The sequence below is a fragment of the Paroedura picta genome, unplaced genomic scaffold (genome assembly GCF_049243985.1).
Source record: "Paroedura picta isolate Pp20150507F unplaced genomic scaffold, Ppicta_v3.0 Ppicta_v3_sca21, whole genome shotgun sequence".
Classification (NCBI taxonomy): Eukaryota; Metazoa; Chordata; class Lepidosauria; order Squamata; family Gekkonidae; genus Paroedura; species Paroedura picta.
The window spans coordinates 1,877,929-1,895,186 of NW_027518618.1; the positions used below are offsets into that span (position 1 = coordinate 1,877,929).

The 17,258-nt window shown below is 55.2% G+C and overlaps 1 protein-coding gene across 1 annotated transcript in view; it reads right to left on the reverse strand.

The window, feature by feature from the left end:
• Positions 1-12,197, reverse strand: part of PRKD2 (protein kinase D2) — a 37,080-nt gene extending 24,883 nt beyond the window's left edge. The window contains exon 1 of the mRNA XM_077318467.1: positions 11,870-12,197. Coding sequence (XP_077174582.1) covers positions 11,870-12,082 — 213 coding nt within the window. The 5' untranslated portion in view covers positions 12,083-12,197. The remainder of the gene's footprint in view (positions 1-11,869) is intronic.
• Positions 12,198-17,258: the final 5,061 nt, after the last annotated feature.

The window sequence follows — 17,258 nt, forward strand, 5'->3', positions numbered from 1 at the left end:
CGTCATTTATGTCCAGCTTATCTCCCCTCATATTTAAACTGCTATGTTTTATATAAGACATAAATCCATGAAATACTGAATCGACCACTAGAGGGCGTGGAAAACCCCAGAGTTTTCATAACAAAGAAAAGGACAGGTAGCTACATATCAATGGTCACCAGGGAGGAGAGGAAATGCACAACAAATAAACCCAGCACACAAAATCCTTATCTACGGAGATGCAGATCACCAAAGTAGCCCAAACGGTGTTTTTCCGTCTGCACCAACCAAGACTACTATTGCCCCAAAATATTTGGCCACGAAGATCCATGCAATGGTCAACTCCTGGCTGGACTTCTGTACTTTGCTCTACATGGGTCTGCCCTTGAACTTGACCCAGAAATTGCAGCTGGTAGGGTCCTCACGGGAATATCTTGGAGGGCCCATATTCAGCTGGTGCTGAGGCAGCAGCACTGGCTGCCAGTTGCGTTCCAGATCAAGTTCAAGCCCCAGGTGTGTTTTCCAGGCCTTTGGGAAGCGTCCCCCCCCTTGCCCTCGTGGCTGGGTTTCTCACCTGGGGCCCTGCAAGTGGAACGGCAGAGTCACAGACGTACCTGGCTCTAACAGCCAGGCACATCTGTGAGGCAAGAGGTGAGGGCTTGGTGAGGGAGGGTGGGAGCTGCAGGGGCAGGGCCAATCAGCATGCAGCTGGCTGCACCGAGATTGGCCCTGGAGAGGCCAGACCGTCCGTCCCCCAAGGCTGTTTCACAATTATTAAGAGGCACCAAATGGATATAAGATAAATAAACCAATAAGAGTCCGCTCGGGAGCCATATGCTAGACCTGCCGAAAGACACCGACCCGGTCGCCAGTAGCCATTCGATCCCCTTCCCGCAACCCAAAGAATCCCGGAAACTGGAAGAAACTGGAAGGTTACGTTTGTCGTAACCAACCAATTTGGCATGCTACAAACCAGGGGTAGTCGAACTGCGGCCCTCCAGATGTCCATGGACTACAATTCCCAGGAGCCCCCTGCCAGCGTTCGCTGGCAGGGGGCTCCTGGGAATTGTAGTCCATGGACATCTGGAGGGCCGCAGTTTGACTACCCCTGCTACAAACTTCACAGCAGGCAGAGAGGCTGGGCCTGGCTTGGCGGAAACCCCAGTTCAAAGACTTCGCTCTTCTGCCGAGCAAAACCTCCAACCTCGGTCACATGTGAATGCTTCTAAAGCAGCGATGAAAATCCCTTTTGCAGGCGGGTGGCTTCCTGACCTCAAACGGACGGCGCAGCATGCAGAAGCGGCACAGCCCAAGCATGCAGCCCATCAGCCAAGGAACACCTGCATTTGAAGAGAGAGTCCCCCCCCCCTTCTTTTTTTCAAGAAACTTTATGCAGGGGATGGATCTCGCCCTCCCGAGCTTTCTGGCTCTGAGCAGCTGCTATGCAAATCCAGACTGTTATTTTTAACCGGCGGCAGCAGGGACATTCATGGGTTCCAGCTGACCTCCGACCTCTCCCTTCCTTCCTTCCTTCCTTCCTGCTGCCAACGGAGTCTTTTATATTCAGTACGTGTTAAAAGGAGACAGCTCTTTATTTCTCAAGAATTAATGCAAGTGCAAAAACATTGTCCTCAGCAGAACCGGCCGCACATGGCGGTCAACCTCCAGGTGGCGGCTGGAGGTCTCCTGGAATGACATCTAATCTAAAGGCTACGGACAGACTATATAAATCACTTATTATGGATCTATTTTAAACACTTATTCCTCTTCTCCCAGAGGAAAAATGAAGATTGCATGACATTAGAGCCTCTTGTGGCGCGGAGTGGTAAGGCAGCCGCCTGAAAGCTTTGCCCATGAGGCTGGGAGTTCGATCCCAGCAGCTGGCTCAGGGTTGACTCAGCCTTCCTTCCTTCCGAGGTGGGTAAAATGAGTACCCAGCTTGCTGGGGGGTAAACGGTAATGACTGGGGAAGGCACTGGCAACCCACCCCGTATTGAGTCTGCCATGAAAACGCTAGAGGGTGTCACCCCAAGGGTCAGACATGATTCGGTGCTTGCACAGGGGATACCTTTACCTTTACCTTTACACCCTCCCAAGATCCTGCACTTCCCTAAACTCCACCCTTACAAACTCCACTCCCAAATCACCAGATATTTCCCCTATTGCAGCAACAGCCACCGACATGGGAAAAAGTGGACTTCTTTTGCCCATGCATCGACAACCGCCACTCGAGGCTACTAGGCATAGAGCCTCCATGGACAGAAGCAATCTATCCCCAGCAGACAAAGTGCTGAGCCCAAAAAAACACACCGTGTTTGTGAGCTTCCCAGAGGTATCGGACCAGCGGCCACTGGCAACAGGATGCTGGAACGGATGGAATGAGGCAACCCAGAAATCTCAACAACGCAGTCAAGAGTGAGGCGTGCCTGATTCAACATGGATGCTCCTGAGGAAGCCAACACAGGATTGTGCTTTCAGACATACTGAATACTGTGCAGTTTTAATGCACTTTGCAACTGGGTTTTTCTTTGTTCTTATTTTCCTTGCTTGTAAGCTCCTCTTTCTTCAGGCATTTCTTCCTGCACCACATGTGATTTGCTCCCTCTGGTGACCAGTTCAATATTACACCAGTTTTTGCCCAAACGAAAATCCTTTAACCACTTCCGCACGTGGGGCAAAATCGTGTCTCCTACCCGTAAATGTGTGGTAATAAATTTCTTTCCTCCGCACTCCGCCACGGCATCTCGCGTTTCCCCCTTCTCACTGGTAAGAGAATGCGCTCTTTTAGTCACTGCTCCTCAGGCTGTCAATCAACAGGGGCAACCAATCAGCGGTTTGGGTGCCTTCAAAGTTCCCCCGAGTGAAATTAAAAAACAAAACAAAACTGAAAGCTATGTGTGGCAATGAAGATGCATTGCCACACAAGACAAACCACATACACAAAAAATACAGCAGGGCAAGAGAGGCCCAAGCTGTCAAACCCCCGTCCCTCCTGCTCCTCTACTCATCCCCAACCCACCTCACCCCGCTGGTTTTGCACCTGCCACTCAGCCTTCCCACTCCCCTTGGTCCCCTTCCTCCATGAACACTTCTGCAGCATGGGCACCGCTGCCGCTGCTTCACCTCCTGCACACGCACACATGCTTCCCTGCGAGGCCTCGCTGCCCCGCGCACACTCACCCCCCTCGTGGGAAAGCTTGTGTGCATATAGGGGAAGTGGCAGTGCCGCCAGCAGCGTCCATGCTTCAGAAGTGATTGTGGAGGAAGTGGCCAAGGCAAGTAGGGAAAGCTGAGTGTTAGGCACATGGACCAGCGGGGTGGGTTGGGCTGAGGATGAGAAGAGGAGCAGAAGGGATGGGAGTTTGACGGCTTGGGCGGCAAGACAGACACGGCGGTGACAGTTACTTAGATAAAGATGGCGGCTGAACAAGATATGGTGAGCAAGCAGAGAGGGTGGGATGGCGCTCAAGAGACTATAGCGCATTTCCCCTCCATGTGTTCCTAACCCTAGCTGCTGGGGACTTGCTCACCCTTGGGACACGCAACAGAAGGTGGTAAATCCACTGTCCTGGATTCACCACATCGTGCTTTAAAAATGGCCGCATCGCAAAACAACCTCCGAATGTTGTTGACGTCATTCGGACGGGGCTCCATAAGCCAGCAACATTAGGGGGCTGTGAGGCAAAAAATTCCTTGTGTGGAAATGGTATTTGGTTTAAACACGCTGGACACAAACCTGTGTGATAAAGAATCGGCCACTAGTGGGCGCAAGAGACATTTAGAACAGGGAACACGGCCACACGCTCCGGAAGGAACAGGACAGGCTAGCAAGGAATGTGAAGGGGGAAAAAGCCTGAAATAGAAAAATCCACTTTGTATGTATAAACTATGCGTGAAAATATGCGTGCAGCCCATAGTTGCATCTCAATATTCGACCTACACCTCCTGTCCAATGGAAACTCTCCTGCCCATGTCCTCAACGGTATGGGAAGCAGCAGCATGCCAGTTGACGGTCTGCACCTCCCTTGCATGCCCCTCCTCACTGGCAAAAATTCAGTGTAAGCTCCGCGGGGCAGTGAATCTGTTACTTCATCATACTGTAAATCAGAGGTAGTCAAACTGCGGCCCTCCAGATGTCCATGGACTACAATTCCCAGGAGCCCCTGCCAGCATTCGCTGGCAGGGGCTCCTGGGAATTATAGTCCATGGACATCTGGAGGGCCACAGTTTGACTACCCCTGCTGTAAATCCTAGGCCTTTGTTGGAAAGCCATCATGCTCCAACGTTCATGAAACTGCTTCTAAGTTCGGAGCACAGCTGCTCCCCAAAGAGGGGAACATCCCCAATGAAAATCCACATCCCTTGCCGGAAATTCATGCTATCACTCAAGAGACACGCAACTCAATTCTACAAAGCTAAGCTTCCTGGGAAACCCATTAGATTTTCAACGTCCCTTCAGGAAGAAAGCACTGCGAAGACCCAAAAAAAAATAATTAAAAATAAAAGACCCCGCCCCAAAATTAAACCATCTCAGTTGAGATTAATTCAAGAAGATATCCGGCGGCTGTGGGGAGGCCCTGTGCACACGGACCCCGCCCCCCCCCTTCCGCAGAGGGGCAGAGACATCCTGGGGGGGGGAGCAGGGGGACCACCTGGGGATTCCCCTGGGCCACTTGTGTTATGGCGGACAGGTACAGGGGAAGCCCCAGGAAGAAAAGACTGTTTGTGGAATCCTAAACTGAAGAAAGCAGGCCAGCTGACAAGGAGAGCTGTCTTGCCCAGTGTCCGGGGAGAAAGCTGTGTGGTTGCCGAAAGAATGAACTCCCACTTATTCAGTTAGCTATGGGATCCAGTCTGCAGAGCTGGCCAGGGGGAACATTTGGAGGCGGGCAAAGTGTATTTCATTCTTAGCATGAACGCTCAAAGGGTGGCTGCCATGTAGAATCCTAGAGTTGGAAGGGACCTCCAGGGCCATCCAGCCCAACCCCAGCCGAATGCGGGGAATTCACAAGTGCCTGCCCACCCGCAGTGGCCCCATTTCCACGCTCAGTTGATGCCCCCCTCCACTTAAGAAGCATCCCTCCCTCGCGTGCAGAAGAGGAAAAGCATCCTTCAAAATGATATTCCCCACCGGCAGACTCTCTACATAGCAGCATTCTAGTCAAGCCAAGTTTATTTATACGGCCACAGACCATAAAGTTTCCAACATTTCAAAGGATCGGTCTCCAACAGGCCAGGCCTCCAGTTGGCCAGTTAGTTGCACGGCACTCGAACCCAGGTCTCAGTCCACTCTCCCACAGCGGCCCCCTCACCCATCCATCGAGTGACGGGGAAGTTCTCTGCAGAGTTGCTTTGCTCCAAGCCCGGGGAAGCCTATGAGGCTAAACAGGCATCGCTCCGCACAGGATTGGTTTGTTAATGCAAACGGCTAGAAAGTGCACATTTCTGAATTTGGCAGAAGGAATTAAAGCCACAGGTCTGAGTCCCAATCAGGCTGGCGTCCCAGGCCTCAAGAGTTAGGGTAGCACCATCTATCAGCCCAAAGGGAACAAAGACACCGGAAGAATAGGATTTGACCCACACGTGTCCTCCTTCCTCAGCATGCCTTTCCCCAGAAACTCACAGGCAAAGTGTGAAAGCAAAAACCTCCACCTAAGTTACCGATGCCCAGATAGGTACACTGCCTTTGCACATGGAGGCTCTGTTTTGGCCACAGGGTTCACGAGGCCAGCACATGAGCTTGACTGAACCAGCCCTGGCACCTGCGGCCAGCGAGGCAGGAGTTAACCTCACCCTCCCTTCTCCACCCACCGGCTCCCCAAAGTGATGCAGACGGGCAGGAAATGGATTCATAATCGGAGGCCATAAACTCCAGGAGGCTCAGCTAGGCCTGGGAGAAGGAGCTGCCGGTGACTCAGCCTCCCGGGGAACAGCAGCAGGGCCGGCAGAACCAGGCAACTCCGGGGAGAGACGCGCTTCCCCACACCCACCGCGCCCCCCCGCCATGAAACCCACATGCCTGCCCCTGGGGCTGTGTGTGTGTGTGCTTGTGGAGAGGGGGGGCGAACATCATGCCTCCCCCTGTGCAACTACATCAGCTATGAACTAGGTCACCGAGTCTCCCTCCTTATTAGTCTTCACGTCAGGGTCCCCCCAACGCCATACCTGGTGTTCTCAGAAAAGTGGAGCCAGGTGGGTGGAGAAGCGTCTGGGGGGGCTCAGGAGAGCTCACTGGTGGAGCAGATTTTCGAAAAGGGGCTTTGGAGTCAGCTGCCCCCAGCATTGGTTTTAAAACCCCCCCCCCATTTTCCAGTCACCCCTCTTCCCTGCATTAAGACTTCCTATAGGCGTGGGCGTGACTCCGCCTCCCTTGTCAGCCATTTTGAGGCAGCACCCATAACCCTCTTTCTGAATCCCAGAGAGACCCAGAAACTCAAAAACCTCGGGGATGCCTCCTTTTACCACCCCTCCCCTCCCCCCGCTGGTCCCTTTGTATTATTTACTGACGAGCTTGCGCTGCCGTTGGGTTAACCGGTTTTGGGGTTTTGTGTCGTTTTATTGTTCTTTCACTTTTATGGAACGGCGCGGCAACCTGAGTACACAAACACAGTTTGGCAAATGTTTTTTTGCAAAGAAATACGCCCCATTTCACATCCTCTAATACAAAAGGACTCAGGCGTAGCAAAGCAATGTTTAGAAACTTGGCAGGAAACCCGTCTCTTTTAGGCGGGAGTATAAAGGGTGGGGGTCACAAGTACCTGGGCAGCCCGATGAGGAGCAAAGGGCTCCCCAAGGGGAAGGGGGAGAAGCCCAAAGGCGTCTCCAGGCACTAAAAGGTTGGGGACACCCAGAGCAGACACTCTAGAGCAGGGGTGGGCAAACTGTGGCCCTCCAGGTGTCCATGGGCTACAATGCCCATGAGCCCCTGCCTGCCGGCAGGGGCTCATGGACATTGTAGTCCATGGACATCTGAAGGGCCACAGTTTGCCCACCCCTGCTCTAGAGCCCTGGCACAGAACATAAAAATGGCCTTGTGGGAGGCAAACCAGGCACCTTCCTCTCATGCACTGACCTGCTCACAAGCAGAGGTGCCTCGAAATTTAATAGGTAGGGCATGAAATCAAGGGCCACCTGTGTTCATTGAGAGCCTCTGTTCTTCAGAGATATACTGCCTCTCAACATGGAGGTTCCACATACTGCGGTTAACCGTGATTCTTCCCCCCCACCACCACCAATTTAAAGGTAAAGGTATCCCCTGTGCAAGCACCGAGTCATGTCTGACCCTTGGGGTGACGCCCTCCAGCGTTTTCATGGCAGACTCAATACGGGGTGGTTTGCCAGTGCCTTCCCCAGTCACTACCATTGACCACCCTAGGGGGTCTAATAAGGCTAAGACTAATAAGGGGGGAGACTCGGTGACCTAGGTGGGTACTCCTTTTACCGACCTCGGAAGGATGGAAGGCTGAGTCAACCTTGAGCCGGCTGCTGGGATTGAACTCCCAGCCTCATGGGCAGAGCTTCAGATAGCATGTCGCTGCCTTACCACTCTGCGCCACAAGAGGCTCATTTTTAAGATGTGACAATTTAAGATGTGACAAACTGCAAGATCTTCCAGGTAAACAACAAGTATTCAGGGGCCAGGCACATTGAAAAGTTAGGCACGAGGTGGAGGGAGCTGTCAAAGGGAAATTTCTCTTCTTCTTGAAAAGTGCTAGAAGTCAGGGGCATCCAATAGAGCCCATGGGCAGTGGGTTCGGGATAAACAAAGGGAAATGCTACTCAACACAGAAAGGGACTAAAATGTGGACTTTGCTGCAGGGCCACAGGCATAGAGAGCTTGAAAAGGGGAATAGACAGATGCATAGAGGAGAAGTCCACCTGTGGCTACTAGCCATGGTGACTGAGGGGAACCTCCATGTTCAGAGGCATCAATCAGAGGCAATATGAGGGGATACCCTCTTGTTGGCCTTCCAGAAGAACTGGCTGGCGGGAGGCTGGACTGGATGGGCCCTCCCTGGTCTGACCCAGTAGGGCTCCCCTGATGTCCTTAGGAAGACCCTGGCCTCCCTGCCCTGTGGCTGACCCTGCAGAGGAACTGGCTGGCCCCTGGGTGAGACAGGAGGCTGGAGTGGATGGGCCCTCCCTGGTCTGACCCAGTAGGGCTCTCCTGATGTCCTTAGGAAGACCCTGGCCTCCCTGCCCTGTGACGTGCTGTCCAGGGGAGCTGGTTGGTTGCTATGTGTAATAGGATGCTGGACTAGATGGACCTTCACTGGTCTGATCCCACAGGGCTCTCCAGAGGTTCTTAAGGTCTCAGGTTCAACCCCCCCCCCATTCAGCACCTCTGCTTAAAAGTGCTGGGAAAGACTTTAGCTTGTAATCAGCAAGTCGTTTGACCTATCAGAGTTGACCGCAGCTAGAAGAACCCATGGTCAAAAGAACCCATGGTCAAAAGAACCCATGGTCAAAAGAGCTAGAAGAACCCCTGAGCCTCCGGGGAGGGCGGTATATAAGTATGATAAATAAATAAATAAATAAAATAAATAAAAGAACAGCATCTCCACCTCCTTCTCTTTCCCAAAGAAATACTGAACAGTGACCAAGAGCACTCCCCCCCCTCATTGCACAATTGATGCATTATTTTAACTTGTAATTTTCAGGGACTGTCCAAGTCACATGCAGAAATGCAGGGCAACCTCTCTGTCCCCTTCCCTCTGAGCGCATTAATACCCTCACTGCAGGACAGAGCTGCATTCCCCAATCCCCCGAGCGTGCTCAGAGACACCCTCTTCCATCTCACCAGCTCTTCCACTGCAAGGTTAACCAGGCAGCTGTCCCCAGCTGGGCTCAAACCGGGTTCCCTACACACACACACACTCACAAGCTGCTCTGCAAAACTTTGGGGAACGCAGACATGGGGTGGTGGGCACAACCCCCAAATGTGGCCACACACAAAGAACCGGAGCCACACACAAAGAAGAAGCCCAAGGGAAGGGGAGAAGTGGGGTGATTTTTAAACCATTTTGGGAAAGGGAGGTAATAAAACCAACCCTGTGGAGGCAGCAGCCACTGAAATAACATTATTTTAATCTGCATAGAAGCATAGAATTGGAAGGGACCTCTGGGGTCATCTAGTCCAACCCCCTGCAGAATAGCCCATCAGATCTTCAGTGGCTTGAGCCCATTCTGAAATAGTTGGTGGGCCCCACTGCACCCCCAGACACCACATTGGGGACCCGCCACCCTTGATGCTCCCACCGAGAGAAAAGGAAGCTTCTTGCTGTGAGGGCAGCAAAGGCACACTGGGAGGTGGGAGATCCTGATCAGTCCTTCCACAGCGGAAGGACCATCCCATCCCCTCTTGTTACCTATTCTCCTAATAACAATAAATTCATTTTTATAGTCTGCTCTTCCCGGTAGGCTCAGGGCTGGAAACAACAGGATAAGCTCCGGCCACTGGGAGCTTCTTCTGATACCTCCCTCTTTCTGTAAAGTTAAATCGAAACATGTCAAGAGAAGATGCGTGCGTTTTCTCTCCCTCCCTCCCTCCCTCCGGCAGCGGCTTCCAAAGGAGGTCAGAAGAGACCGTTCTAGTGCTGGGAACAGACAAAAGGCTCTCCTTCTCTTCTTGGCTTGCAAGAGAGCCATCTGCGTGTCAAGTTTCTCTCTCTCTCTCTCTCTCTCTCTCTGCCAGGCACAAAGGAGCCGACCTGGGCGGCTTCTCCCTCCTGGAGACATCCCAGCGATTCCAGCTCAGCCTCTTGGAATCAGGAACCTCTTCCCTTTCCTGCCCGGCAAACAGCCGCAGCGGGGGACCAGCCTCCTGCTTCCGCTCCTCCGGCACAACGGCGGCGTTATCGGCCCAGAACGAGGCGCTCTGGACCGTCCAGAGGAGGGAAGGACGAGAGGCCGGAGCCAGAAAGCAGAGGGATCGGATCTCTGCCCTGGGCGCTAACTCACCGGTGGCGGAAAGCACCATCCGGCTACAGCGGCCTCATGGCAGCATCCCTGGGTTTTCAAATTGTGAGGTTTGGCCATTTCTCGCCCCTGCGTAGCGACCCAGGACTTCTTGGGTGGTCTCCCGTCCCAGGACCAACCAGGGTTGACTCTGCTTATCTTCTGAGATGGGATGAGGCCGGGCTAGCCTTCCTCTGCAAAGCTTCTTGGGTGGGCTCCTGAGAGCTGGCAAGATCACCACGCTGGGCAGGCCGCCAGCTCATTATGGGAACTTTACCTCCCGTTACTCACCGCCTCAGCCTCCAAATGCGCACACAACAGGAGGAACAGCAAGTCTGGCCTACCTTACAGGAGTGTTATGTGGATTATTTGTGGCAATGTTAACGAAGCCTTGAAAAGCACAGGCGTTCAGGATCTGATTATTACAACCGGGGCCCTCTGCAGCTCAGGCCCCACAAATGTCTTGAGCGCCCTCAGCCTGTTCCGGAATCCATAAGAGAAATACCCTCCGTCCATCTGAAGTGTCTCCGTCCAGCTGCCCAATAACCCTTTCCCCTTATCGCCTTGGAAGGAGGCTTGGGTGCGAGGCACTCCCACATGTGCCCGTGAATCCACTTTCAGGGATGGGCACTTTGGCTCGGTCCGGCCGCCTCCTCGAACACCGAAGCCCGAGGCAGAGCACTTGGTCCTCAATGATGGTCAAGGCGGCTGGATCGAGCCGGAGTGCCCAGCCCTGCTTTCAACGCATTTGAGCCACCCTTTGCAAATGGATTTGGCTCAGGCCACAAAGCCCCGCTGCAAAAACGCATCTAGGCAGGGCTGAAAATTCATTTGTCCAGCCGCGTGGGAAAGAAAGTTCTAGCTTCAAAGAGGGGCCCGGAAAGACAGACGGGCGGACGGATGGAGGTCTTAGAAGCTCTTTCAAGCTTCTTGTACTGGGGAGGGGAGACCACCCTCCCACCCCCAAAGGTAACCTGCCCCCCCCCAAATGTTCCTCCTCCCTCCCTCCCTCCCACATCCTTCACCACCCCCTCTGCGTTCAGCACGGCATCCTCTCCTGCCCCACAGGACCCCAGAACTTAAAATCCAAAATCGCTAACCCTTCTGTTGCCTGCCACTACTTGTTATTAGTTACGCGTTTGTATCTGGCAGCTCCTGCACCCCCTCCAGGCCTTCCCCTTTTATCCTGACACCCTGTGGAATACGTTGGGCTCAAGCAAGCCTGATCTCCATACTCTGAAGACGCCAACTTCATTATCGGCTCCTACTCTTGGGCACTTTGCGGCTGTGTGCAGAGGAGAACGGTCTGGCCTTCTGCCACAACTGAGGTTTCCTCTATCAGTTTCCACTGGGAAAACGGAAAGGGGCAGAAGAGCAAACCAAAGAGTGTTTTGCAGTCAGTTGGCAATCGACAGCGTGCCCCGGGAAGCTCCCCCCCCGCCCCGCGCACACCCACGGAGCGGAAGGCGGCCGCAGGACGCCCCAAATCACGGCCCCTGAAACGGGGACACACCTAAGCGAAAAGGCGGCATCGACACGAACAGGTGCAGGATGCTAAAAGCACATCTGCAGCGACAAAGCCGCACAAGGCACAAACAAGCCCCCACGCGCACACACGGTACGCAGGCGAGCGCGCCGACCCACGGCGATCCTGGAGGGGACACTCTGAATTTCTGGGTGGGACTAGATGACCTCTGAGTTCCGTCCAGCTCCGTGTTTGTGGCCCGCTGCAGGCCAACTCTTAAGGGCAGGGCAGGGCAGGGCAGGGCAGAGCCCGGGAGATGCCACGGGAGGGGCCCCCGACGCCGCCTCCGCGCCCGCTCCCTCCGCGCCGACCGACTTTCGTGGCGGGGAGAAGCTCTCGGGCGCCCGCTCCATCCAGGCGGAGGGGGGGGGCTGGCGGGGGCGAGGCGGGGGGCGGGGGGGGGCCTACCTTCTGGTCGACGATGGAGCAGGCGAGCTGCTTGACGTGGGCGAGGTCGGAGGCGGCGGGGCGCAGGACGAACTCGCGGGTCAGCCCGATCTGCAGCTGGAAGGAGACGCCGAGGGCGGGCGCGGGGGGCGCGCAGGACGAGGAGGAGGGCGGCGGGGGCGGCGGCGGCGGCGGGGGCGGCTCGGGGAGAGCTGCGCTGGGCGGCGAGGCCATGGCCGGGGGCGGCGGGGCTGCTGGGCGCCCGGCGGGCTCTGCAAGAGGCGCCCCGACGGCGGCGCGCCCGACTTGCCCCAAGAAACTTTTCCTCTCCCCGCCCGCCCGCCGAGGAGGAAGTGGCTGGAGTGACGCCCCGCCGGGCCAATCGCGGGCGGCGCCGATGAAGTCACGCCGCCCCGCCCCGTCGCTCCGGAGTGGATCCGGAACCGCCGGAGAGGAGGGGCCCGCTCCCTGCCCACGAAGCGCCGGAGCACGTGCAAAGTGCTAGTCTCGACAGGGATGGGGAGGCTTCCCAGCTCTGGTTGCCTGCGCGGCAGTAGGAGGCGCACTCTGCACGCGCTCGGGGGCTTGCTTGCTCTCCGCGCCCCACGACGGTCGCCGCCGCCCCGGCAGGCCGTTGTTGAGCTGCGCGGAGCCTCTGCGGGCGCTCGGTCCGGTGACGCCTCCGCGGCGGGCTCGGGACGCCGTCGGAAGCGTCTCCACGTGTCTGGGGTCCGGCTGGCCGCGGCTCCCCCGCTTGCCATCTCCTGGCGATCCAGCGCAGGCCAGCTGCCTTTTCCTCCCGAGGGCCATTTCGGGAGATCTCCCGCCCTGGGGACTGGCAACCCCCAGTGCCATCCGGGCAAGAGCTGCCTCCGGCCAGGGCTTCGGCGTCGCCGATGGCGAGGGTCCTTCCCAGGGAGGCATCCTGCAAAGGTGCAGGGCCAGGCAGCCTGTTCGGGACTCTCTCGGGCGCCCACCCGCAGCTCCTGCCTGCAGGGGCTCATGGTCAAGTGAACTTTTTCTCCCTTTCCCAAAATACCACTGAAGCAGACGGGCTGTAGATTCAGGACCAACTAAAGGACACACAGAGGGGATTAAGGTATGGAATTTGCTGCCAGAAGAAAAGGGGAAGAGATGCATTAATGGAAGACAAGTATCAGTGGCTGCTAGCCAGAGAGACTGAGGGGAAGCTTCACATTCAGAGCTACAAAGCCTCCGAATCCCAACATGAGAGAAAGACCTCAGCCTCCACGCTGGCCCTCCAGAGGAACTGGCTGACCCCTGGGTGAGACGAGAGGCTGGACCGGATGGGCCCTCCCTGGCCTGACCCAGCAGGGCTCCCCTGATGTCCTTAGGAAGGCCTCGGCCTCCCTGCCCTGTGGCTGGCCCTCCAGAGGAACTGGCTGGCCCCTGGGTGAGACGGGAGGCTGGACCAGATGGGCCCTCCCTGGTCTGACCCAGCAGGGCTCCCCTGATGTCCTTAGGAAGGCCTCGGCCTCCCTGCCCTGTGGCTGGCCCTGCAGAGGAACTGGCTGGCCCCTGGGTGGGACGGGAGGCTGGACCGGATGGGCCCTCCCTGGTCTGACCCAGCAGGGCTCCCCTGATGTCCTTAGGAAGGCCTCGGCCTCCCTGCCCTGTGGCTGGCCCTGCAGAGGAACTGGCTGGCCCCTGGGTGGGACGGGAGGCTGGACCGGATGGGCCCTCCCTGGTCTGACCCAGCAGGGCTCCCCTGATGTCCTTAGGAAGGCCTCGGCCTCCCTGCCCTGTGGCTGGCCCTGCAGAGGAACTGGCTGGCCCCTGAGTGAGACTGGAGGCTGGACTGGATGGGCACTCCCTGGTCTGACCCAGCAGGGCTCCCCTGAGGTCCTTAGGAAGGCCTTGGCCTCCCTGCCCTGTGGCTGGCCCTCCAGAGGAACTGGCTAGCCTCTGGGTGAGACGGGAGGCTGGACTGGATGGGCACTCCCTGGTCTGACCCAGCAGGGCTCCCCTGAGGTCCTTAGGAAGGCCTTGGCCTCCCTGCCCTGTGGCTGGCCCTCCAGAGGAACTGGCTAGCCTCTGGGTGAGACAGGAGGCTGGACTGGATGGGCCCTCCCTGGTCTGACCCAGCAGGGCTCCCCTGATGTCCTTAGGAAGGCCTCGGCCTCCCTGTCCTGTGGCTGGCCCTGCAGAGGAACTGGCTGGCCCCTGGGTGAGACGGTAAGCTGGACTGGATGGGCCCTCCCTGGTCTGACCCAGCAGGGCTCTCTGATGCAGAGGAACTTAAATTGGGGACAGGGGAGAGAAGTAGTTATTCAGGCCCTGTAGGAAGCATAGTACACCTTCACCCCTTATTTCCAGTAAGGTGTAGCAGGTAAAGGTATCAGGCTAGGATCTGGGAACCACCAGGTTCCAATACTGGCTCAGTGGCAGATGCTTGTGGGGTGACCTTGGGCCAGTCACCTGTTCTCAGCCTAACACCCCTCACAGGTCATTGTGAATGTAAAAGGGAAGAAAGCGGAAGGATGCAAGCTAGTTTGGATCCCCTCATGGGTGGGAGCAGGATAGAAGAGGAGGAGGAAGAGTTGGTTCTTAGATGCCGCTTTTCTCTACCCAAGGTGAAGGAGGTGGGGACCCTAGGGGGAAGTGACCATGTCCTCATAGAATTCCTTTTGAGATGGGGAGCCAAGGAAGCTTGTAGCCAGACGCGGATTTTCGTAGGGCAAACTTCAATAAACTCAGAGACATGATGAGTGTCATACCATGGACGAGAATGCTGGAAGGGAAGGGAGCATGTGAAGGGTGGGCGCTACTCAAACAAGAGCTATTGCATGCTCAATCAATGACTATCTCAGAAAGACGAAAACACTGCAGGAGCTCTAAGAAGCCTATTTGGATGAACAGAGAACTTCAAGAGGAACTAAGAAAGAAAAGGAAAATGTTCAGGAAATGGAGGGAAGGACAGAGCTCTACTGGATTGGGGATACGCTTCTAGGTAACAATGTGTGTGAACGAGACCTTGGGGTACTTGTGGATTGTAAACTGAACATGAGCAGGCAGCGTGATGCAGCGGTAAAAAAGGGAAATGCCATTTTGTGCTGTATCAACAGGGGCATCACATCAAAATCACAAGATGTCATAGTCCCATTGTATACAGCACTGGTCCCCAACCTTTCTGAGGCTGGGGACCGGCAGGGTAGCGGGCCGTGCCCGCGCGAATGCATCATGCGCGGCCGGAATCACGCATGTGCGGCAATTTCTCACATGCATGCATGCGCAAAAGTGCCGCACATGAGTGATTTCGGCCGCGCATGCGGGATGCGCGGGCACGGCCCTGATTTCCTCTCCCCGCCCTTCCACAGTAAGAAGCTTCCTGGGCCGCAAGCTTGCGGCCTGGGAAGTTTTTTACTGCGGGGGGGCGGGGAGAGGGAGCCGCGGCCCGCAGGTTGGGGACCACTGGTATACGGCACTGGTCAGACCACACCTGGAGTACTGTGTGCACTTCTGGAGGCCTCACTTCAAGAAGGACGTAGATAAAATTGAAAGGGTACAGAGGAGAGCGACGAAGATGATCTGGGGCCAAGGGACCAAGCCCTATGAAGATAGGTTGAGGGACTTGGGAATGTTCAGCCTGGAGAAAAGGAGGTTGAGAGGGGACATGATAGCCCTCTTTAAGTATTTGAAAGGTTGTCACTTGGAGGAGGGCAGGATGCTGTTTCTGTTGGCTGCAGAGGAAAGACGCAGTAATGGATTTAAACTACAATGATATAAGTTAGATATCAGGAAAAAAATTTCACAGAGTAGTTCAGCAGTGGAATAAGCTGCCTAAGGAGGTGGTGAGCTCCCCCTCACTGGCAGTCTTCAAGCAAAGGTTGGATACACACTTTTCTTGGCTGCTTTAGGATGCTTTGGGCTGATCCTGCGTTGAACAGGGGGTTGGACTAGATGGCCTGTACGGCCCCTTCCCACTCTATGATTCTATGATTCTGTGATTCAAAGCAGCTTAGTCGCCTTCCTTTTCCTCTCCCCACAACAGAGAGGGGGGAGAAGAGCAAAAAGAAGCAAGAAGAAGAGAGCAAGAAAAAGAAGAGTTGGTTCTTATATGCCGCTTTTCCCTACCCGAAGGAGGCTCAAAGCGGCTTACAGTCGCCTTCCCATTCCCCTCCCCACAACAGATACCCTGTTGGGTGGGTGAGGCTGAGACAGCGCTGATATCACTGCCCGGTCAGAACAATTTTATCAGTGCCGTGGGGAGCCCAAGGTCACCCAGCTGGTTGCATGTGGGGGAGGAGCGGGGAATCAAACCCAGGCTTGTCAGATTAGAAGTCCGCGCTCCTAACCACACCACCAAACTGAAGGAGTCTCAAAGCGTCTTACATTCGCCTTCCCTTTCCTCACAACAACCACCCTGAGGAGCTCTCAGGGAACGGACTGGCCCAAGGTCACCTGGCTGGCTGAATGTGGAGAAGAAGGAAGTTGAACTCAGCTCTCCAGATTAACGGCGCTGCTCTGACCATGCTGGCTTTTCAATATAGTGAATGTATTTCCACAGGTTGGGGTTGAGAAAATTGTGCTCAGTTGTGCTCAAAGATAGGATAACCTTTAGTTCTTGAAGACAGCTTTGAGTGGCCAACCATGCTGGGCTGGAGCAACAGAAGAAAGACAGAGTCTGGTGACACCTCTGAGACCAACAAAGCTTAGTTCTGCATATGATCTTGAAGAAGCAGAGGGAAACTTCTGCCCGGAATTAAACTTTGCTGGCCTTAAAGGTGCCACTGGACTCAGGCTTTGACCTTCAACTTGCGATTCAGTGTTTCAGGACTGATGCTGCGCAGACATTCAGGCGCTTTGTAGGTGGTTCTCAGATGAAGGCTGGGTACTTGTTGAGGCTTAGATCTTTTGTGAAGGAATTTCAAAGGGAGATTAGTGTGACATATGAATCGCGACCAATAATGACGCTCAAATCTATGCCTCTCCCTGGACTTAATCTAGACCTAGGTTTCTTGTCTCCTGACCAATGTCAGTATCTCTTTATAATACTGCTGGACTCTTCTTCTTTTCTACGTGCCAGGGAAAGTCCGCATTAAGCCATATTCTGGGCACAACGGGAGACCTGGTGGGGCACCAGCTCACTATAGTATCGTATGGCATGTGCAGTGTAACCAGAAGATTGAGGAGCATCAGGCAGCCAAGCAAGGGCCATTCATAGGCAATTTGCCACTGCATCATGACCCCTGGTGTTCTTCAGAGGAACTCCTACCCACATTCAACCAGTGCTGAAGCAGCTGCATTGCCCATCTACAGTCTGGGCCTGACCTACCTGAAGGACTGTCTCCACTATGCCCCACGCAGGGCCTTACATTCTGCAGGTAGGAAGATGCTGGGGGTTCCTGGCCCACAGGAGGTTCAGTCCTCCATCTCTAGCACTTTTTGG